The following is a 24,366-nucleotide window of genomic DNA, read 5'->3' as shown; positions in this document are numbered from 1 at the left end:
TTACGAAGTTTTCTGTGCTTTATTTCATATAAAAACATTGTAAAATGCAATTCTTTCAAATATTCAAAATAAAATTCCAAACAAAACCAAAAGGAAACCAAGACTCATCAAAACTGTCCTATTACAATGAATTAAACAGGTACCACAAATGTCCAAAAGTATATTTTAAAATTAAATCGTATGAAATATAAGGCAATTGTTCAAATGCTGGTACAAATTTGCACAGAGGAGACTGGCTTTTACATGGAACCCAAAGCCCTTTTGTTCAATCTGACCATGAAGAAAGAATAACATGTTCATTTAAAAACATATATTTATTAAGTGCTGTGGTAGGCTGGCTCTAAGAAAGCCTCCAAAGATTCCCACCTCAGAATTCACACCCTTGTGTAATTCCCTCTCTTTGTGTAGGCTGGACCCAAAGATTTGCTTCTAATGGAAAAAACAGAACACTTGTTGAGATGTAACTTTCAAGATTAATCTACAAAAAGCATGTGACTGCTGTCTTCAAAACCCTCTCTTGCTCCCTCTGAGGGAAGTCAGCTGCCACACAGTAAGTTATCCTATGGAGAAGCCCATGTGGTAAGAATATGGTATCTCTTTCCAACAGCCAACAAGTGAACTTGGAAGCATTCCTATCCCAGTCGAACCTTAAGATAACTGCTGCCCTGGCCAACATCTGGAGCGTAGCTTGGTGAGAAACCCTGAGCAAAGGCACTCAGTTACTCTGCACCAAGATTCCTGACACAATATATTAAATGGTGTTTTTAAGCCATTAAATTTGAGGGTAACTTGTTACACAGCAATAGATAACTAATGAAAATGCCTACTATGTGCCTCGCACATTCCTTTCTCTTAATATTCAAAGGAGAGTCAAGGAAAAAATAAATTACAAATAAAAATTAAATGTAGGATTCTAACAGCAAGATGTGACATTGGAACAAATAAGTATGTTAAATCTGAAAAGCAGATTCATAGTCTTGGTTTAGACTCATCATAACCGCAATTAAAAGTCAAGCATAAAATCACAAAGTTAATTTTCAAAGTCTGCATGTTAATCTTAGGAAAAAAAAAATCAGAAGCAGTAGTTTGTCTCCCGGTCAGTCTGTATTTTGCTTGAATAAGTTCAAGTATAAATTATACTACAGGAGATAAGACCTTTAACAACCATATTCACTTTGAGGATTAAACACACAAATATATACTTCATAATATATGCAAAAAAAAATAACCACTCACTTCATTCTGTCTGTACTAAATCATGAGTAAATTAAATCAACTACATTTTCTAGACTAAAGTTTACTATTTCCAAATCTGTAGTGTACCTGACTCCAATCACGGAAAAATTTATGAAATTTAATCAAAGTAACTGGTAAGTTTTTAAGTCTGTTAACCTAGCTCCAAATTTTCAAAGTTTTAAAACTTTGTTAACCTAGCTCCTCAGAGTCCCTTGTGTAATTAAACCTGAAATACTCAGAATCACTCAATTATGGATACACTAAAAACAAGAAAACCAAAATGTATTAATAACAGTATAATCACTGCATATTAAGAGGCACCAATATCCAGAAGTACTTGGAACCAGTATGTTTCTTGGTTAAATCGCCTACCATAAGAAAATATGATCCAAGAGAGAAAAGAAATCCATCATTCACAAGGATCTTATAAGATTCAAACTAAACTCAAGCTAAAAAATTCTAAAGCACAATTAACCCAGACATAATAACAAAAATATAGGAACACTGATACTAAGGGCTATATGATCAAAGGCAATATCACAGAAGGAGTTATTGGAGGCCACGGGCCACCACATCAGAGAGAGGACAAATTAATATAACAAGGAAGAGCTATCGTTGGGAAACATTCTCCATTGATCTCTCCCATTTCTGCACATCTTTTGATAACTTTTGTTCCAAATTATCTTTTCAAGGATGTTTGTTTAGTGAACACCCTGGCAAGACAGAAGTAGTGACTTCCTCCAGGAGAGAGGGCAGATTTGTTTTCTGATCAATAAAATAAAAATAGTGTCTCCCTGCAGGGCAAACACTGAACAGATTTGCTAGCAGACCCCTTTAAAAGACTGGGGTATCCTAAGTTCAAGGTTCTTTGGTTGTAATATATATCCATTGTATATGCAGAATCTACCAAGGCCCATCTCTAAACCGCCCCTGAGGGACTTGCAGGTCATGAAGCTGATGCTGCCAGATATGCCATGAGTAATCAAGACTTTATTTCCAACCCAGAAGACTCATGTCTTCTGCCAGCATCTATGAAACTGTGGCGGGCTAACTTGTCAGCTTGCTAGTAAAAGTCCCAGAACGTTCATAGTCGTTTATTTTATAGTTATATGCTGCATCCTTCTTACCTGAGACAATTTCAAATCTAAATATGTTGCAAGCATTAACAGACACTAGAGAAGTGTGAAAAACCTCAGAGGCTAATGAAAACCTTAAATAATTCAGATCATACATAGTGATCAGCCATTTCATTTAACCCCCAGATATCCGTATGTTTGGACTGTTCACTTAATTGATTCATTATCAGGTAATTTCCTATGTACCAAATCTCACTCGATGAGTTCAAAGTCTAAGGTAAAAAGAACCACATAAAACTAAGGCAAAACAATTTCACATTCTGTTTTGAAAGGAGAGAAGGTATGTACGGAATATCAAAAATTATCACTTTTCCAAAGAATTTGCTATAGCAAAGACGGTTGAGTGTACATACTGAATTAATAATTTTGTTTCCGTATGCTATAAAATGTTCAGCTTTGTTACTCAAAGTGTGGTCCACGGACCAATAGCATCATCACCTGGAGCTTGCTAGAAATGCAGATTATCAGGCTCAAACACACACCCTCTTAATCAGAACTTGGATTCTAAGAAGATCCTCAGGTGATTCTTATGCAAATTGAAGTTAAAGTACCCACCAAAAAAATAAAATTAAAAATCAAGAAGAATATATAAAACTCAAATTCATACTGAAGATAATTTTTAATAGACACTAAAACATTAAAATCACAACTGCTACCTCAGCAAAAGTTAAAGAAAAATACAATCATAAACCAGGTAAAGAACATTTAGCTATCAACAATAGCATAACACAGAAAAATCCAATCTGAACAAAGAAAAAGTTAAAAACAGACATCATGAATAGTCCAAAAAAAGGAGAAATATCAAACTAAGATAATGTAAAGTTCTGGCAATGCACTCTTAAAGTACTTCATCAAAATAAGTTCTCATCTTTTTATTTTCAAAAATAATAAAGATGGCCTGGAACCTAACAAATATGGTTATATTTTTTTGAGTAAAAAATGTCCTAATTAGACAACTGAAAGTAAAAATATAACAGTTGGGAATTTAAATATAAAACAGTTTTCAAAGTTATTTTAGCATGCTACCAAGAACACAGGATTTTGCCTTTCATTTTCCCGTATTTTATACTATTGTGAAATGACTGAGGAATCTTAAATGTTAAATTAGGACATTCTGTTATAAAATTATTAATAAAAAGTAATCTTTTAGTTATCCTGCATGACTTACACTTTCCAAGTTCTAAATAGGTAGCTGTATTTTTACTTGTTTCCACCCCCCAAGATGTATTTTAATCATAGGAAAATTGTAACCCTCTCTACTTAAGACTTCATTATCTAAATTTTCCTACGTTTTCTTTTCAGGGTGAAAGTTAGACTGCCATTTGATAATTCCACTATCTATTCTTTATAGCTTTGAGGTAACATCATTATATTCACTCCTATAGAAAACTTTTTAGCACACCTCCAAAAAGGGATTTTTAAAATATCAAGTTGTAAACGTAAAAGAAGTTAAAATAACAACGCTTAAAAAAAATAAAACTCCTGAAAACTCAAATGCTTTTAAATGTTTAAATAAAATTTTTAACCTGAAATGCCTTCACAAAAATGGGGAAAAAATGGGAAGAGTCAACAATAGTAAATGACACATTATGTAAAATACACAAAATAATATACCTCTCTCTTATTTCTTCTTGCAACCTTGAGGAATTCCATAAGGATCTGTAGTTGGGCTGCATGTGATTCCTATAATAGAAAATTATAATTGTTCTTTTAAAAATATAACTTTGAGTTCAAAGTTTTCTTTAACACCACAGTATAATCAGTATGAAGCAACTTAATTCATCCATTTAAGTTAGTCTCATTTCTATTTAGTAAGTTTTCCACTTGCTAATTGGCATTTTTAAAAGCAAGCCATTTCCCCTAAAACTAACTTGAAAACAACAGGTGTTTTCAACTACATTTCTCATCGACCATGCAGAAAAAACTATTTATGGGAAATGGCAATTCTATTATCTGTCCTGGCTTTCTCTTCCCCAACCAAACTAATAAAACATCAAGACAAAAACTGTAGTGGAGGGACTTCCCTGGGGGTCCAGTGGTTAAGACTCTGTGCTTCCAATGCAGGGGGTGGGGGTTCAATTCCTGGTTGGGGCGCTAAGATCCCGCATGTTGTGTGGTGTGGCCAAAAAAATTGTTTTTAATTAAAAAACAAAAACACAGTGGAGCCAATGTAGTTTCTAGACACTGAAATCACTTTCCCCATAAGAATTTAACTTGCAGGGGAGTAAGAAGCATAATAAATAGGAAGAAATTCATGCTTTTCAGAAATCTAATTTACTATTTCTGGTCATTACTTACACAGATGTGAGAATTAATATATTTCTATGAAAGATTTCAGTCAAACTCAAAAATTTTAAAACAAAATTTTAATATTATCAAGTGGAGGGAGGGTAAATAACACACATTGGTAACTGAAACAAAGATGTAACAGATAAATGGTAATTATAAGTTTAACATTTTTTGTTATCAAAAAATAAAATTACAGGGGAACTCCCTAGTGGTCCAATGGTTAGGACTCTGCCCTTTCAATGCCGAGGGAGTGGGTTCAATCCCTGTTAGGGGAACTAAGATCCTGCAAGCACAGCCAAAATAAATAAATAAAATAAAATAAAATTACAAAAAGATACCTTTTAGTATTAAAATTTACACAATGAACCAATGAATTTCAGCTACATCTGACAAATATGCATAAAAAGAATATCAAAAGCTAAAAGTGGAATAACAATAAGACATGGTTTATGAACAACTACAATTCCAACTTTCCTATACATATTTTAAAAGAATAAAAAAGTCCAGTGGAGCATTTCTAAAACAAACAAAAATAAGAAAGATTAATAAAACTTTTGTTTACCTGGCTATGCAACAGAATTATTTGAGGCATTTCTTAAAATAGACACTGGGCTGGATTTTATATGATTCTGTTACTCTAGAAAAGATTCCAGGAATCTGTATGTTTATAGATTGATAAGAATAAGCCAGTCAAAATTTGAAGACTCACTGAGATATTGCACATACTATAAAAAAGCACGGCCACTTCGGCTTGCAGGATCTTAGTTCCCTGACCAGGGAATGAACCCAGGCCCTCAGCAATGAAAGCACAGAATCCTAACCACTGGACTGCCATAGAATTCCCCACTTCACTTTCAATGAACTGAAACTAGCTCAAGCAACAACTGAGCACCAACTCAGCTAAATTACTGATTAGACCAAAGAGGTCAGTGTCTTATCCTTGCTCCCTGACAAAGGAAAAGGCAAGACCATTCAGGAAGAAAGTATTAACTACTTTAGTCTCTGTACTGCTCTTGAATACAACTTTAAAATTACAAGACAGGGAAAGAAGTAGGAAAAGTCAAGAGAAAAAAACAGTCAAAATGGGACTCCCCTGGTGGCCCAGGGGTTGGTAATCCGCCTGCCAATGCAGGGGACACAGGTTCGAGCCCTAGTCCGGGACGATCTCACATGCCGCGGAGCGGCTGGGCCCATGTGCCACAACTGCTGAGCCTGTGCTCTGGAGCCCGCGAGCCACAACTACTGAGCCTGCGTGCCACAACTACTGAAGCCCATGCGCCTAGAGGCCATGCTCCGCAACAAGAGAAGCCACTGCAATGAGAAGCCCATGCACAACGAAGACCCAACACAGCCAAAAATAAATTTAAAAAAAACAGGCAAAAGAATGAAGTTCACAGATGACACACTTGCTGGAATGAGCAAAAAAGACTTTAAAATATGTCTCTATATTATTAAAGAATTAATGGGGGGGTGGTGGTGGGATGAACTGGGAGATTGGGATTGACATATATACACTAATATGTATAAAATAGATAACTAATAAGAACCTGCTGTATAAAAAAATGAAATAAAAAAAGAATTGAGAAAATGGACAAAATGAGCAAAAAAAATGGAGTATTAGAAAAGAACTGAAAGAACAAAGTGTAACCTAGAAATGAAGAATAAAAAGTCTGAAATAAAAAAATAAAAATAAAAAAACTATGAATGAAGTTTGGAACAGATGGACAGAACAGAGGAAAGGAATAACGAACTCAAAGACAGTTCAATATAAATTACTTAACCCAGTTCAGAGAGAGGAAAAAATAAAAACAGAGCATCAGAAATATGTGGGATAATATGAAACAATAAAACATATGACTGGAATCCTAAGGAAAAGGAGAGAGAGCACAGGGCTGAATAAATAATGGTTCACATGCTCAACAAACAGATCCTCCTGTTCTGTGAAACACAAGCAGGATAAATATTTTTTAAATGAAAGCTAGGAATATCACAGTCAAACTGAAAACTAATGTCAAAAAGAACATCTTAAAAGCAGCCAAAAAGGATACACTAGGGGAAGAACATTAAGAATGACTGAAAATTTCATCAGAAACAAAGGAGCAAATAGAAAATGAAAATATGTCTTTGAAGTGTTAAAAGAAAAAAAAAACTAGACTTCTATGCAGAACAAAACTATCAGCTATACAAGAAATAGTAAAGAAAATTATACAGACAAAAGGGAAATGACTCAGATGGAACCTCAGATCTACAAGAGAAAATGGAGACAACTCAAAGGGTAAATATTTTGGTTTAAAAGGGTCTTTTTTTTTTTCTTTTTTTGCATCATTTCTTCAAAAGACTATTAACTGTTAAAAGCAAAAATAACTGGTGGGGTTTATAACATAATTTGAATCATGAAAGGCAGGAGCTTGGTAAATTGAAATACTATAAGGTCTTGCACTTTCCATAAAATGGTATATAGTTGACCCTTGAACAACACAGGTTTGAACTGCATGGGTCCACTTATACATGGATTTTTTTCGATAAATACAAACTGCAGTACTACACGATCCATAGCTGGTTGAACCCATGAATACTGAACCGTGGATATGGAGGGCTGATTATAAAGTTAGATGCGGATTTACAACTTTGCAGGGGTCAGCACGCCTAATAGCTGCATTGTTTAAGGGTCAACTGTATATTCAATGTCGACTGTGAATACAATGTCCTTGAAGTGGCATACTATAAACTCAAGGTTGACTGTGAAAAGTAAAAAAGGCATTTTGTAATCTTTAGAGAAACCACTAGAAATACAATAATAAGCAATATGTGAAAAATAGAGAAGATGGTATACTAAAATGAAACTCTGGAAACTCAATGATCTCTAAAGAAAGCAAGAAAGGAGAAAGGGGAAATAAGGAATATATGGAAAAACAGAAAACAAATACCAACATGGTAGACCTCAAACCTGACCACATTGATAATTATTATATATTACATTTAAATGAACTTAAGTATTTGAATTAATGAGCTTATTAGATTGCATTAAAAACTCAACTACATACAGTTAAGAGACACATTTTTAAAATATAAAAACAACAGAATGAAAGTAAAAGGGTACAGAAGAATATACCATAGAAACTCTAGTCATAACTAAGCTACTGAGGCTATATTAACATCAGAAAATATAAAAGCAGACTCCAGAACAAGGTATATTTCCAGCAATAAACATATACAATTCATAGTGACAAAGGGGATGATTCATCCAGAAGACATAACAATCCTAAACATGTAGGCACCTAATAACGGGCTTCAAAATACATGAAGTAAAAATCACAGAAATCCATGAAAAATAAACAATCAAAAATTGTATTTTTAACATACCCCAATCAATAATTGATGGAGCAAGGAGAAAATAAATTTTTGAACAATATCAACAAACTCTACATTTATAAAGCACAGCAAATAACACATTGCTTTTAAATGAAGGTGAACATTTAACAAAACAGACCATATAGTGAGCCATAAAAAAAAAATCACAATAAATTTCAATGGACCAAAAGCAAACAAATTGAAGTTACTGGCTAAAATGCAATGAGAAAGATAGAATTCCTACTTTAAACAACAAAACAGCAGGCTAGTTATATGAATGGATGAATTTCAGACAAAGGACCAGAAATAATACATTATCCCAGGAGCTAGGTGGAAAAACTTCGAAATACACAGGCATCAGGTAGAACACTCAATGAGACTGCCAAAAATCTATTCTAGTTCTACCTAACAAAGCTTAAAAAACAAGCTTCAAGAGAATCAAACTATTTCAAAAATACTTAACTACATGCCAGAATAAAGTTTAGAAATGTGTAAAGGAATACAAAAATAACAACACTAAACAAGGTAAAATGTACAATTTCTGGCATCCAATCAAAAGATTAATAAGCATGCAAATAAGGAAAATACGGCCCAAAATAAGGCAAAAAAATCCATCAATAAAAACAGATGCAGCAATCACACAAATAATAAAATAAGCAAATACAGCCATAAAAAAGTTACTATAACTACCTATATGTGTTCTCCAAGTTAAGGAGAGACAAAAGATTATAGAAAAAAGTAGTGAACTTGACAACAGAAATAGAAACTATCCAAAATGAACTAGACAGGGGAAAAAGATAAAACATAAATAAGCACAGCTGTTTATGCATGAGCTGTGGTATAACTTCAACCAACCTAACAGATGTGTAATTGGAGTTCCCAAAGTGGAAAAGGTGACAGAAAAATATTTGAAGAAATAATGACCAAAAATTTTCCAAATCTTACGGAAACTATAATCCCACCAATCCAAGAATCTCAAAGAACCCCACGAACAAGAAACATGGCGGGGGGGGGGATCTATACCAAAGTATATCAAAGTCAAAATACTTAAAACCACAAAAAGAACATTTTAAACTGAGAGAAATACATTTCATTCTGAGGATAAAGACTTCTCATCTGAAACAATGCAAGACAATGGACAATGGAGCAACATCTTTAAAATACTGAAAGAGAAAAAGTAAATCTAGAATTCTATACTCATTTGGAACTGTATTTCAGGCATAAAGGGTAAATAAAGACTTTGTCAGATATAGAAGGTGAAAGATTCATCACCAGCAGATCTACACTAAAGAAATGATAAAAGCTGTCCTTCAGGCGGAAGGAAAATTACAGATGGAATTCAAAAGAATGAATGGGGACTTCCCTGGTGGCAGAGTGGTTAAGAATCCACCTGCCAATGCAGGGGACACGGGTTCGATCCCTGGTCCAGGAAGATCCCACATGCCGCAGAGCAGCTAAGCCTGTGCACCACAACTACTGAAGCCTGCATGCCTAGAGCCCGTACTCGGCAACAAGAGAAGCCATTGCAACGAGGAGCCCACGCGCCACAAAGAAGAGGAGCCCACGTTCGTCTCAACTAGAGAAAGCCCGCGTGCAACAACGAAGACCCAACGCAGCCCAAAATAAATAAATAAATAAGTAAATAAGTAAGTAAATAAATAAATAAATAAATTTATTTTTAAAAAACACACACGAAAGAATGAATGAAAGAGTGACCGGAAAACAAAACAATGAAGTACACCAGAAATGATAAATATATGTATATATAGAACTTTTAAAAAATCTCCATAAAACATAATTTATTGTTTAAACCAAAATTAATAATGATTTATGTGGGGGGGTTATAACATATAAAGAAGTAAAACATTTGACAAAAAATAGTACAAAGGCTGAGAGAGAAGAAATGGAAGTATACTGTTGTAAGGTTCTTCTAATACTGATGAAGTAAGATAATATTACTCAAAAGTACAATGTAATAGCAATTATATTAAAATCCCAAAAGCAACCACTAAGAAACCGAACAAAATGTTCTATCTGACAAGCCAACGAGACAAATAAAATGAAATCATGAAAAATACTCAATCTAAAATCATATAAATCAGTCTGACCACAATACAATTCAACTAGAATTCAATTACCAAAATAGCATTTGGCAAAGTAGCAATATCCAAAATACACACACACACACACACACTTCTAACAAATCAATAAGAAAAAAGAAACAATCTATTAGGAAAATGGGTATAGGCTATGAATAGGCAATTCATCAAATAAGAAACCAAGACAGACAAACAAATGAAGAAATTCTCTTTGCTAGTAATCACAGAAATACAAAAAATACAAAATGACAAAACAAAACACACACATACACACACACAAACACAAGCATCTGACAACTATCAGACTGGCAGAAACTAAAAAAAAATACCAAGGGTTGATATGGTACAAACCCACAGAAGAGCAATATGGCAATATTTAATACGGTTAAAATGGGCATTCAAACCCTATGAATAGCAATTCCACTCCTTAAATCACTAAGTATATATATATGAGCACAAGGAGACATGAATAATGATACTAAATGCAGTACTGACACTCATAATTATGAATTCAGAACAACTTAAATGCACATCAACAGGGGAATAGAAATGTTCATGCAATGGATTACTATAGAGAAGTGAAAATAATTAAACTAAATCTATATTTATCAGCAGGAACCTCAAAAAGTAAACAAAAAAGGATAGGTCAAAAAGATAACTACAGTTTGAAACTCTTTATATAAACTTCTAAATCATACAAACAATACTTTATGTACGGTTGTAGATGCAAGTATATGTTTAATAAAAGCTTATACACGCTTCAGAAGGATCCTTGCCAACTTCATATGGTGGTTACTCTGGGAGAATGGAATGAGATGAGAGGGTTTTAAGTATAAAAAAATATTTAATTCTCAAAAGGCAGACCTAAGACAAATATGGTAAAGTGTTACTATTTATTAAAACTGAAAGAAGGTAAGTCAAGAGTCTCATTATTTTCTGTACTTTTCTGTATGTTAGAAATATTCATCAAGTTAAATAATAATGCTAAGTAAAACAGGAAAACAATAATGAAAAATGTTATACCTATGACAGGAAGTTTGCTTCTGAACTGGCTCCCTCATCAAAAAATAACAGAAAAGACCTGAGTTCTAAAACTAAGATACTTGTACTTCTTCAATTCTAAGACAGAGACAAAAAGCATGCAAAGATTAATGTCGACAGGTCAAAGGGGGAATAAGGTTAACAGCTCTCATATTCAGTATGTAAACTTATCTATCTTCAGTAAATAGCCCATACACACCCTTAAGTGAGCCTGTGGTGCAATAGTCCAGAAAGTCTCTCTTTTACCACCACCACGGAAAAAAAATTCTAGTGTTCTCTTACGGTGCAAAAGGGAGAATCATTTGCTATGAGTAGTACAGGAAGGGATCAGAGAATCCAACTGCTTCTTAATCAGATTCTCAACAAATCGTCCTGTTTTCAGCCTTTACTGTGTGAGCTATCTCATGCTCCCAATTCCAAGGCCTTTGTTCCACAATATAAATAGGGTTCGTTCCTAGCTCTTCCCCACTGCTGGCTCAGGTTTCTCAGATCTCCTAATCTATTACTTTTCATCCATTGCTGCCATTGTCTCTTCTCCCATTCTTTTGCCTTTTAAAAGTCCCTTTACTGTCATTTTATTTTATTTTTAACATCTTTATTGGAGTATAACTGCTTTACAATGGTGTGTTAGTTTCTGCTTTATAACAAAGTGAATCAGTTATACATATACATATATCATGATATCTCTTCCCTCTTGCATCTCCCTTCCTCCCAGCTTCCCTATCCCACCCCTCTAGATGGTCACAAGTCACCAAGCTGATCTCCCTGTGCTATGCTGCTATTTCCGACTAGCTATCGGTTTTACATTTGGTAGTGTATATATGTCCATGCCACTCTCACTTTGTCCAAGCTTACTCTTCCCCCTCCCCGTGTCCTCAAGTCCATTCTCTAGTAGGTCTGCATCTTTATTCCCGTCTTGCCCCTAGGTTCTTCATGAGCATTTTATTTTATTTTTTTAGATTCCATATATATGTGTTAGCATACGGTATTTGATTTTCTCTTTCTGACTTACTTCACTCTGTATGACAGACTCCAGGTCCATCCACCTCACTACAAACAACTCAATTTCGTTTCTTTTCATGGCTGAGTAATATTCCATTGTATATATGTGCCACATTTTCTTCATCCATTCATCTGTCGATGGACACTTAGGTTGCTTCCATATCCTGGCTATTGTAAATAGAGCTGCAATGAACATTGTGGTACATGACTCTTTTTTGAATTATGGTTTTCTCAGGGTATATGCCCAGAAGTGGGATTGCTGGGTCGTATGGTAGTTCTATTTTTAGTTTTTTAAGGAACCTCCATACTGTTCTCCACACTGGCTGTATCAATTTACATTCCCACCAACAGTGCAAGAGGGTTCCCTTTTCTCCACACCCTCTCCACCATTTGTTGTTTGTACATTTTTTTGATGATGGCCATTCTAACCAGTGTGAGATGATATCTCATTGTAGTTTTGATTTGCATTTCTCTAATGATTAATGATGTTGACCATTCTTTCATGTGTTTGTTGGCAATCTATATCTTCTTTGGAGAAATGTCTATTTACATCTTCTGCCCATTTTTGGATTGGGTTGTTTTTTTGATATTGAGCTGCATGAGCTGCTTGTAAATTTTGGAGATGAATCCTTTGTCAGCTGCTTCATTTACAAATATATTCTCCAATTCTGAAGGTTGTCTTTTCATCTTGTTTATGGTTTCCTTTGCTGTGCAAAAGCTTTTAGGTTTCATTAGATCCCGTTTGTTTATTTTTGTTTTTATTTTCATTTCTTTAGGAGATGGGTCAAAAAGGATCTTGCTGTGATTTATGTCATAGAGTGTTCTGCTTATGTTTTCCTCTAGGAGTTTGATAGTGTCTGTCTGGCCTTACATTTAGGTCTTTAATCCATTTTGAGTTTATTTTTGTGTACGGTGTTAGGCAGTGTTCTAATTTCATTCTTTTACATATAGCTGTCCAGTTTCCCCAGCACCACTTATTGAAGAGGCTGTCTTTTCTCCATTGTATATTCGTGCCTCCTTTATCAAAGATAAGGTGACCATATGTGCATAGGTTTATCTGTGGGCTCTTTATCCTGTTCCATTGATCTATATTTCTGTTACTGTGCCAGTACCACACTGTCTTGATTACTGTAGCTTTGTAGTATAGTCTGAAGTCAGGGAGCCTGATTCCTCCATCTCCGTTATTCTTTCTCAAGATTGCTTTGGCTATTCGGGGTCTTTTGTGTTTCCATACAAATTGTGAAATTTTTTGTTCTAGTTCTGTGAAAAATGCCAGTGGTAATTTGATAGGGATTGCACTGAACCTGTAGATTGCTTTAGGTAGTATAGTCATTTTCACAATGTTGATTCTTCCAATCCAAGAACATGGTATACCTCTCCACCTATTTGTATCATCTTTAATTTCTTTCATCAGTGTCTTATAATTTTCTGCATACAGGTCTTTTGTCTCCTTAGATAGGTTTATTCCTAGGTATTTTATTCTTTTTGTTGCAGTGGTAAATGGGAGTGTTTTCTTAATTTCACTTTCAGATTTTTCATCATTAGTGTATAGGAATGCAAGAGATTTCTGTGCATTAATTTTGTATCCCATTACTTTACCAAATTCATTGATTAGCTCAAGTAGTTTTCTGGTAGTATCTTTAGGATTCTCTACGAAGAGTGTCATGTCATCTGCAAACAGTGACAGCTTTACTTCTTCTTTTCCAATTTGGATTCCTTTTCTTTCTTTTTCTTCCCTGATTGCTGTGGCTAAGACTTCCAAAACTATGTTAAATAATAGTGCTGAGAGTGGGCAACCTTGTCTTGTTCCTGATCTTAGTGGAAATGGTTTCAGTTTTTCACCATTGAGGATGATGTTGGCTGTGGGATTGTCATATATGGCCTTTATTATGTTGAGGTAAGTCCCCTCTATGCCCACTTTCCAGAGGGTTTTTATCATAAATGGGTGTTGAATTTTGTCAAAACCTTTCTCTGCATCTATTGAGATGATCATATATTTTTTCTCCTTCAATTTGTTAATATGGTGTATCACATTGATTGATTTGTGTATACTGAAGAATCCTTGCATTCCTGGGATAAACCCCACTTGATCATGGTGTATGATCCCTTTAATGTGCTGTTGGATTCTGTTTGCTAGTATTTTGTTGAGGAGTTCTGCATCTATTTTCAACAGTGATATTGGCCTGTACTTTTCTTTCTTTGTGACATCTTTGTCTGGTTTTGGTATCAGGGCGATGGTGGCCTCGTAGAATGAGTTTGAGAGTGTTTCTCCCTCTGCTATATTTTGGAAGAATTTGAGAAGGATAGGTGTTACCTATTCTCTAAATGTTTGATAGAATTCGCCTGTGAAGCCATCTGGTCCTCGGCTTTTGTTTGTAGGAAGATTTTTAATCACAGTTTCAATTTCAGTGCTTATGATTGGTTTGTTCATATTTTCTATTTCTTCCTGGTTCACTCTCGGAAGGTTGTGCATTTCTAAGAATTTGTCCATTTCTTCCAGGATGTCCATTTTATTGGCATATAGTTGCTTGTAGTAATCTCTCATGATCCTTTGTATTTCTGCAGTGTCAGTTGTTACTTCTCCATTTTCATTTCTAATTCTACTGATGTGAGTCTTCTCCCTTTTTTTCTTGATGAGTCTGGCTAATGGTTTATCAATTTTGTTTATATTCTCAAAGAACCAGCTTTTAGTTTTATTGATCTTTGCTATCGTTTTTTTCATTTCTTTTCCATTTTTTTCTGATCTGATCTTTATGATTTTTTCTTCTGCTAACTTTGGGGCTTTTTTGTTCTTTCTCTAATTTCTTTAGCTATAAGGTTAGGTTGTTTATTTGAGATGTTTCTTTTTTCTTAAGGTAGGATTGTATTGCTATAAACTTCCCTCTTAGAACTGCTTTTGCTACCTCCCATAGGTTTTGGGTTGTCGTGGTTTCATTGTCATTTGTTTCTAGGTATTTTTTGATTTCCTCTTTGATTTATTCAGTGATCTCTTGGTTATTAAGTAGTGTATTGTTTAGCCTCCATGTGTTTGCACTTTTTACATTTTTTTCCTGTAATTGATATCTAGTCTCATAGCGTTGTGGTCAGAAAAGATACTGGATACTTCAATTTTCTTACATTTACCAAGGCTTGATTTGTGACCAAAGATATGATCTATCCTGGAGAATGTTCCACGAGCACTTGAGAAGAAAGTGTATTGTTGTTTTTGGATGGAATGTCCTATAAATTTCAATTAAGTCCATCTTGTTTAATGTATCATTTAAAGCTTGTGTTTCCTTGTTTACTTTCATTTTGGATCATCTGTCCATTGGTGAAAGTGGGGTGTTAAAGTCCCCTACTATGATTGTGTTACTGTTGATTTCCCCTTTTATGGCTGTTAGCATTTGCCTTATGTATTGAGGTGCTCCTATGTTGGGTGCATAAATATTTACAGTTGTTCTATCTTCTTCTTGGATTGATCCCTTGATCATTATGTAGTGTCCTTCTTTATCTGTTGGAATACTCTTTGTTTTAAAGTCTATTTTGTATGATATGAGATTTGCTACTCCAGTTTTCTTTTGATTTGCGTTTACATGGAATATCTTTATCCATCCCCTCACTTTCAGTCTGTATGTGTCCCTAGGTCTGAAGTTGGTCTCTTGTAGACAGCATATATACAGGTCTTGTTTTTGTATCCATTCAGCCAGTCTGTCTTTTGGTTACAGCATTTAATCCATTTACATTTAAGGTCATTATTGATATGTATGTTCCTATTACCATTTTAATTGTTTTGGGTTTGTTATTGTAGGTCTTTTCCTTCTCTTGTGTTTCCTGCCTAGAGAAGTTCCTTTAGCATTTGTTGTAAAGCTGGTTTGATGGTACTGAAGTTTCTTAGCTTTTGCATGTCTGTAAAGGTTTTAATTTCTCTGTCAAATGAATGAGATCCTTGCTGGGTAGAGTAATCTTGGTTGTAGGTTTTGCCCTTTCATCACTTTAGATATGTCCTGCCACTCCCTTCTGGCTTGCAGAGTGTCTGCTGAAACATCAGCTGTTAACCTTACGAGGATTCCCTTGTATATTATTTGTTGTTTTTCCCTTGCTGCTTTTAATATTTTTTCTTTGTATTTAATTTTTGATAGTTTGATTAATATGTGCCTTGGCGTGTTTCTCCTTGGATTTATCCTGTATGGGACTCTCTGTGCTTCCTCGACTTGATTAACTATTTCCTTTCCCATATTAGGGAAGTTTTCAACTCTAATCTCTTCAAATATTTTCTCAGTCCCTTTCTTTTTCTCTTCTTCTTCTGGGACCCCTATAATTCAATTGTTGGTGCATTTAATGTTATCCCAGAGGTCTCTGAGACTGTCCTCAATTCTTTTCATTCTTTTTTCTTTATTCTGCTCAGCAGTAGTTATTTCCACTATTTTATCTTCCAGGTCAGTTATCCGTTCTTCTGCCTCAGTTATTCCGCTATTGATCCCTTCTAGAGAATTTTTAATTTCATTTATTGTGCTGTTCATCACTGTTTGTTTGCTCTTTAGTTCTTCTAGGTCCTTGTTAAACATTTCTTGTATTTCCTCCATTCTATTTCCAAGATTTTGGATCATCTTTACTACCATTATTCTGAATTCTTTTTCAAGTAGACTGCTTATTTCCTCTTCATTTGTTAGGTCTCGTGGGTTTTTACCTTGCTCCTTCATCTGCTGTGTTATTTCTCTAACTTCTCATTTTGCTTAACTTACTGCATTTGGGGTCTCCTTTTCTCAGGCTGCATGTTTGTAGTTCTCGTTGTTTTTGGTGTCTGCCCACAGTGGGTAAAGTTGGTTCATTGGGTTGTATAGGCTTCTTGGTGGAGGGGACTAGTGCCTGTGTTCTGGTGGATGAGGCTGGATCTTGTCTTTCTGGTGGGCAGGTCCATGTCTGGTGGTGTGTTTTGGGGTGTCTGTGACCTTATTATGATTTTAGGCAGCCTCTCTGCTAATGGGTGTGGCTGTGTTCCTGTCTTGCTAGTTGTTTGGCATAGGGTGTGCAGCACTGCATCTTGCTGGTTGTTGAGTGGAGCTGGGTCTTGACGTTGAGATTGAGATCTCTGGGAGATTTTCGCTGTTTGGTATTACGTGGAGCTGGGAGGTTTCTGGTGGACCAATGTCTTAAACTTGGCTCTCCCACCTCAGAGGCACAGCCCTGACGCCTGGCTGGAGCACCAAGATCCTGTCATCCACACGGCTCAGATTAAAAGGGAGAAAAAAAGAAAGAAAGACGATGAAATGAAATGAAATAAAACAAAATAAAATGAAATAAAATAAAATAGTTATTAAAATAAAAAATAATTATCAAAAATAATTTAACAAGTAATAAAAAAAAAAAAGAAAGAAGGAAGAGAGCAACCAAACCAAAAAACAAATCCACCAATGATAACAAGCGCTAAAAACTATACTTAAAAAAAAAAAACGGACAGACAGAACCTTAGGACAAATGGTAAAAGCAAAGCTATACAGACAAAATCACACACAGAAGCATACACATACACACTCACAAAAAAATATATATATATATAGTTGCTCCCAAAGTCCACCTCCTCAGTTTGGGATGATTCATTGTCTATTCAGGTATTCCACAAATGCAGGGTACATCAAGTTGATTGAGGAGATTTAATCCGCTGTTCCTGAGGCTGCTGGGAGAAATTTCCCTTTCTCTTCTTTGTTTGCACAGCACCTGGGGTTCAGCTTTGGATTTGGCCCCGCCTCTGCATGTAGGTCACCTGAGGGTGTCTGTTCCCCGCTCAGACAGGACGGGGTTAAAGGAGCAGCTGATTCGGGGGCTCTGGCTCACTCAGGCAGGGGGGAGGGAGGGGTATGGAATGCGGGGCGAGCCTGCGGCGACAGAGGCCAGCATGAAGTTGCACCAGCGTGAGGCGCGCCGTGTGTTCTCCCAGGGAAGCTGTCCCTTGATCACAGGACCCTGGCAGTGGCAGGCTGCACAGGCCCCCACGAGGGGAGGTGTGGATAGTGACCTGTGCTTGCACACAGGCTTCTTGGGGGCTGCAGCAGCAGCCTTAGCATCTCATGCCCGTCTCTGGTGTCCGCACTGATAGCCGCAGCTCGCACATGTCTCTGGAGCTCGTTTAAGCGGCGCTCTTAATCCCCTCTCCTCGCGTACCAGGAAACCAAAAGGCAAGAAAAAGTCTCTTGCCTCTTAGGCAGTTCCAGACCTTTTCCCGGACTCCCTCCCGGCTAGCTGTGGCACACTAGCCCCCTTCAGGCTGTGTTCACACAGCCAACACCAGTCCTCTCCCTTGGATCCGACTGAAGCCGTAGCCTCAGCTCCCAACTCCCACCCATCCTGGCGGGTGAGCAGACAAGCCTCTCGGGCTGGTGAGTGCTGGTTGGCACCGATCCTCTGTGCAGGAATCTCTCTGCTTTGCCCTCCGCACCCCTGTTGCTGTGCTCTCCTCTGTGGCTCCGAAGCTTCCCTCCTCTACCACCCGCAGTCTCCGCCCGCGAAGGGGCTTCCTAGTGTGTGGAAACCTTTCCTCCTTCACAGCTCCCTCCCACTGGTGCAGGTCCCGTCCCTATTCTTTTGTCTCTGTTTCTTCTTTTTTCTTTTGCCCTACCCAGGTACGTGGGGAGTTTTTTGCCTTTTGGGAGGTCTGAGGTATTCTTCCAGCGTTCAGTAGGTGTTCTATAGGAGTTGTTCCACATGTAGCTGTATTTCTGATGTATTTGTGGGGAGGAAGGTGATCTCCACGTCTTACTCTTCCACCATCTTGAAGCTCATCTCTACTGTCATTTTAATAGCATTAAGGGAGTAAGATAACTACATATGTTTGTTCAGTCTATCATAGAGAAGTATATTTATATCACTTACCACTATGTGAAAATATTTACTTTAGTTTATCTCCTCAGCTACTCCACCCTATCCCCCCCAACACACACACACACATAGCAGAATCCCGTCCTTTCCACTACCCTTAACACAACATCTTGCACACAGTAGATGCTAATAGAAAACTATGTTTAAAATCATAGGAGAGTCTTGGCAACAATTTTTGGGATATGACACCTAAAGCAAAAGCAAAAAAATCAAAAATAAACAAGTATGACTATATCAAACTTACAAGCTTCTGCACAACCAAAGAAATGATCAACAAAATGAAAATGCGACCAACGGAATGGGAGAAAATATTTGCAGATCATATATCTGATAAGAGGTTAATATCCAAAATACTGTATATATAGAATTCATATAATTCAATAGCAAAAAAACCCTCAAATAAGCCAGTTTAAAAATGGGCAAAGGATTTTCCAAATAAGATATTCAAATTATCAACAGGTACATGAAAAGGTGGTCAACCTCACAAATCATTAGGGAAATACAAATCGAAACCACAAGGAGACATCACCTCACACAGGTCACAATGGCCACCATAAAAAGACAAGAAAGAACAAATGCTGGTGAGGATGTGGAGAAAAGGAAACCCTTGTGCACTGCTGGTGGGAATGTAAGTTGGTATAGCCACTATGGAAAATAGTATGGAGGTTCCTAAAAAAATTAAAAATAAAACTACCATATGATCCAACAATCCCATTTCTGGGTATATATCCAAAGGAAATTAAATTGCTATGTCATAGAAATATCTGCACCCTCATGTTCATGCAGCATTATTTACAATTGCCAAGATATGCTAATAAACTAAGTGTCCATCAATGCATGATTGGATAAAGATGTGGTATATATACAATGGAATACTATACAGCCATAAAAAAGAAGGAAATCCTGCCACTTGCGACAACATGGATGGACTTCATGAGCAGTATAAATGAAATAAGTCAGAAAAAGAGACAAGCACTGTATGATCTCACTTACATGTGGAATCTTAAAAGAAGAAAACAAAAAAACTAAAAACACCAAGCTCACAGAAAAAGATCAGATTTGTGGTTACTAGGAGCAGGTGATGGGGGAATTGAATGAAGGTCAAAAAGCACAAACTTCCAGTTTTAAGATAAATAAGTACTGAGAATATGACATACAACATGATGACTATAGTTAACACTACTGGAAGGTATATTTGAAAGTTGCTAAGAGAGTAAATCCTAAAAGTTCTCATCACAAGGAAAAAAACTTTTTCTTCCTCTTTTTTCTTGTATCTATATGAGATGACATATGTTAACTAAATTTACTGTGGTAATCTTTTACAATATATGCATCAAGTCATTATGCTGTATACCTTAAACTTACACAGTGCTATACATCAATTACATCTCAACAAAACTGAAAGAAAAAAATAAATGAAAGATAAAGTCCCCCCCACGCCCCCCTCCAAAAACACAGGAGAAATTCCCACCACAAAAAAGACACAGCATGGGAGACTCATTTTGGTCAGCTCAACCTCACCTACTCCTTTCTCCTACTAAGAGATTCCCATTCTATTAAGTGGTATCCAGATCCAAGCTATGTTAATCCGAATCTATCCACAGAATTTTTAAAAATCAAGCTACAAAGCTCTTTTTCTTCTTTGATCAAAAAACATAAATATAAATGAGGAAGTACAGGTGACCACATTATCCGCCATGTAATAAAAGCTGAGAAAAGAAAATCAGACCTGTCCTAAAGAAACAGTCATGAAAAGTAAAAAAGAAAAACTCCCAACAACATTCAAGTGTCTGATTTCATTTCCATATAGTCTCCAGAGAAGTGATGCTTCCAATCTTCCCGACATTTGGTTGTTAAGCTCTTCCTTTTTATGTGTGTGAGCTACTCAGTCCCTTATTCTGTCAATTTATATCCCCTTTTTGTTTAAGCTAGGTCAGGGTGGGTATTTGCTTGTGCTAAGGTATATATTCTTTATAATGAAGCATACTCAATTTCTAACGAACACATGCAAATTCCCATTTTATACTGTTTACATTTATTTACCAGAAATAAATGCAATTTTTCATTTATTTAGATTCCATTACATGAAACAGGATACAATTTCGTTCCAGTTCCCATCTTTCTAAATGCCCTTAGTTAAGCCACAGACTGCTGTTACTGCCAATCGACACCTGCTGGAAGGATTTTATGTAGATAGAAATAATCACTGTTTTCTCCTCCAAATCCCATATGTGAAGAGGGGAAGATTCACTAGAAGAAAAAATAACCAATATAATTGTTCCCTATTAAAATGAAACTGTACTTTCTCATGATCTTAACATTCAGCTTTTGTTAATACAAACTGGCCATTGAAAGTAAGTTGTATTATAAGGAATTTGTTCTTTCTTTGAATTGAAAAAGGGGAACCTGTTAGAAGTAGTAGCTTGCAGATGTTTCTTGTTGAATAAAACTGGATGGACTGAGTAACACTACCCTATTATTTTTAAACATTTCTAGATCTTTTTCAATGCAACTGAAAGAGCACCATTTAAAACAAAATTTTTTAAAGTTCAGGGGCCACTTACTGCTTCCAGTTGTTTCTTCTTCTGCACTAGTAACTCCAACATGAGGTTGACATTGGCCAAATCAAGATTATCTTGGTCAGTTCCCAACAAATCCTGAAATATTTGCCACCTGTGGCCATTCTAAAAACAAAGAAGAAACACAACTTCCTAAGACAATTGTTTTAGAGAGTCAAAAATAAATGTTTGCTACTTCCTAATATGTTTATTAGATAACATATCAAAAATAAACTATAACATTCCAACCTATTCCTTCCCAGCTAGTGTCTCCCCAAGGCCTTCTAATCATAATTTAATCACTATTTCTCCCTTAAATAAATTTAAACAATGGATATGAAAGGCATATTTAAGACATGTTAAGTCAGCATCTCTAAAGGTATAATTCTCTTCAAAATAAGTGCCTGGATTTTAATTACTTGTCTAACCATATTTTCAACTTTGTATTTGGTACGGTATTAATTTAAGCTCATTTGCTTCAATAATTTGGGCTAATCCTCTTAAACTGAGAGTCTTTTTTTTCAAATTACCATCCATAGTTTCACCCTGCCATATAATTCTTCAAATGTCATGTATTACAAGCAAACTCTGACTCAATATAATCCCACCAGACCTTTCAAAAGATAAGAGTAAATTTTAGACAATGCAGGTAAGAAAGTTCTTTATTGAATAGAATCTTAAATCTCCTTTAAGAAAAATCAATAATACCTAATTAATATTAAACCCATAAAAACAGCAAATTGAGATTTATTAAAAATAGTAATAATTAAAAATAGTAATAAGAGTTGAAACATACGGTGCTACTCACTGAGTGGTCCAATTTGAACCTCTTTTCCTCAAATCTTTGCTTCTGTTTGAGAATGAGCTCATTCACTGAAAATAGAAACAAAACAAAAAGCACACATAATCTACATTTTTATTAAATGTATCGTCCAATTGTTCTATTTAGATGGATTCTATTTAACTTTAAAAAGTCCCAAACCTTAAATAATGCTAAGCAGAAAATGCTAAGTTTTTATTTTATTTCAAATTAGAAACAGTTTTGCCGCAGCTACTACTACTACAACTACTACTATTATTACCACTACCATTACTGCAAGAGGAGAATTCTTCAGAATATGTACTTTCTCTTACGTGTCTCAATGATGACACTATCAGCACTTGGAGAAAGACAAGTCTTCACCGTATGAGACTGTGCCATGCTCTACAGGGTAACTGGCCAATTCTATGAGGTAGGCACTAAAGATTTTTATTTGTTGTTCTTTTTGTTTGACTTTTCTATAAATATCATGGCAAACACTGTCAGTTACCTATCCATAAACCATTCTAACCTTTTTTAAAAATAAGAATATGATTTTTTTCCAAATGTCAGAATGCCAACTGTCACATACTTTCAGAGAGGCTAGATCCCTCACTGGCCCCATGGTATGAATCTTGACTAACTTAAGCCAATCTAGTCATATACTCTTGCCAGCAATTGATGGAGGGTAAACTATGTGACCTAGTTTTGACCAACGAAAGGTATGCTGTCTTTCAGAAGAGAAGGATAGAAGAAAAACAAGTTATTTTTCTCCCTTCATTAAGGGATGATATCTGGAACTGCTTAAAGCCATCTTGCAATCTTGAGGGGAGCTAGCCAAAGGACCAACACATCTGCTGGAGACGGAAGGTCAGAAAGATGGAAAGAACTTGACAATATCACTGAGATACCAACTTAACTAATTCTAAAAATTCTTTCTGTATAAATCAATACATTTTCCTTAATGTTCAAGCCACTTTTAATTGGATTCTTTTGTTTTTAACACCCAACTGATAAAAAAAATAAACTGATAAAGAAAAGGACAACTAGCACTAAGCTTGTCACCTTATTAGCCTTTCATTTATAGACATTATCCTATGGGTTATTCTTCACATTTTAGAGATGAGGAAATATTAGAAAGAGCATAAGGAAGTTACTCATGGTGACATACAATACAAGACAGAGCTGGGAAACAAACCCAACTATCTAATACTTCCCACTATACCACAATCTACTACAAATATTTTTGAACAAATCAGAGAGGTTCCAGGGCCACACTAGGAGCCAAGCTTTAAAGATAAGTAAGACTCAACCTAACTAAGACTTAATCCAAGACTCAAGCAACTCAGAGTAGGAAGACAAATATATGTGATGCAGCAGTTATGATAATCAGTACTATCATTGAAATAGATTTAAAAAGAACAAAGGACAAGGATCAATTAAAATATTAACAAGTAGGCTTCACACAGAAGGTGACATTAGAACTGGGCCATAACAGGCACGCAGGGACTTACTAAACAGGAAGAGAAGTGGAAAAGAACTCACATTAAGGGTGTGTGGGGGGAATTCCCTGGCGGTCCAATGGTTAAGACTCAGCGCTTTCACTGTCATTGGCCTGGTTTCAATCCCTGGTCGGGGAACTAAGATTCCGCCGCCAAAAAAAAGGGTGTGTGTGTGGAGGGGATAAAGTCATAAAACAGCAGGAGATAAGATGATTTAAAATCAATATAGCTGGGCTTCCCTGGTGGTGCAGTGGTTGAGAGTCTGCCTGCTAATGCAGGGGACACGGGTTCGAGCCCTGGTCTGGGAAGATCCCACATGCCGTGGAGCGACTGGGCCCGTGAGCCACAACTACTGAGCCTGCGCGTCTGGAGCCTGTGCTCCGCAACGGGAGAGGCCACGATGGTGAGAGGCCCGCGCACCGCAGTGAAGAGTGGCCCCCGCTTGCCGCAGCTAGAGGAAGCCCTCGCACAGAAACGAAGACCCAACACAGCCAAAATAAA

The 24,366-nt window shown here is 36.1% G+C and overlaps 1 protein-coding gene across 5 annotated transcripts in view; it reads right to left on the bottom strand.

The window, feature by feature from the left end:
• Positions 1 to 24,366, bottom strand: part of COP1 (COP1 E3 ubiquitin ligase) — a 270,583-nt gene that overhangs the window by 203,272 nt on the left and 42,945 nt on the right. For 3 of the 5 annotated variants that reach the window (XM_061185681.1, XM_061185683.1, XM_061185679.1), the window contains exons 4-6: positions 22,361 to 22,437; positions 21,571 to 21,690; positions 3,987 to 4,055 (exon numbers count right to left, since the gene is read on the bottom strand). In XM_061185681.1, coding sequence (XP_061041664.1) covers positions 3,987 to 4,055; positions 21,571 to 21,690; positions 22,361 to 22,437 — 266 coding nt within the window. The remainder of the gene's footprint in view (positions 1 to 3,986; positions 4,056 to 21,570; positions 21,691 to 22,360; positions 22,438 to 24,366) is intronic. The other 2 variants (XM_061185680.1, XM_061185682.1) reach the window with 2 other exon arrangements.

This window comes from Eubalaena glacialis, chromosome 3, assembly GCF_028564815.1.
Source record: "Eubalaena glacialis isolate mEubGla1 chromosome 3, mEubGla1.1.hap2.+ XY, whole genome shotgun sequence".
NCBI lineage: Eukaryota > Metazoa > Chordata > Mammalia > Artiodactyla > Balaenidae > Eubalaena > Eubalaena glacialis.
This window is presented reverse-complemented; position numbering and strand designations above follow the sequence as displayed.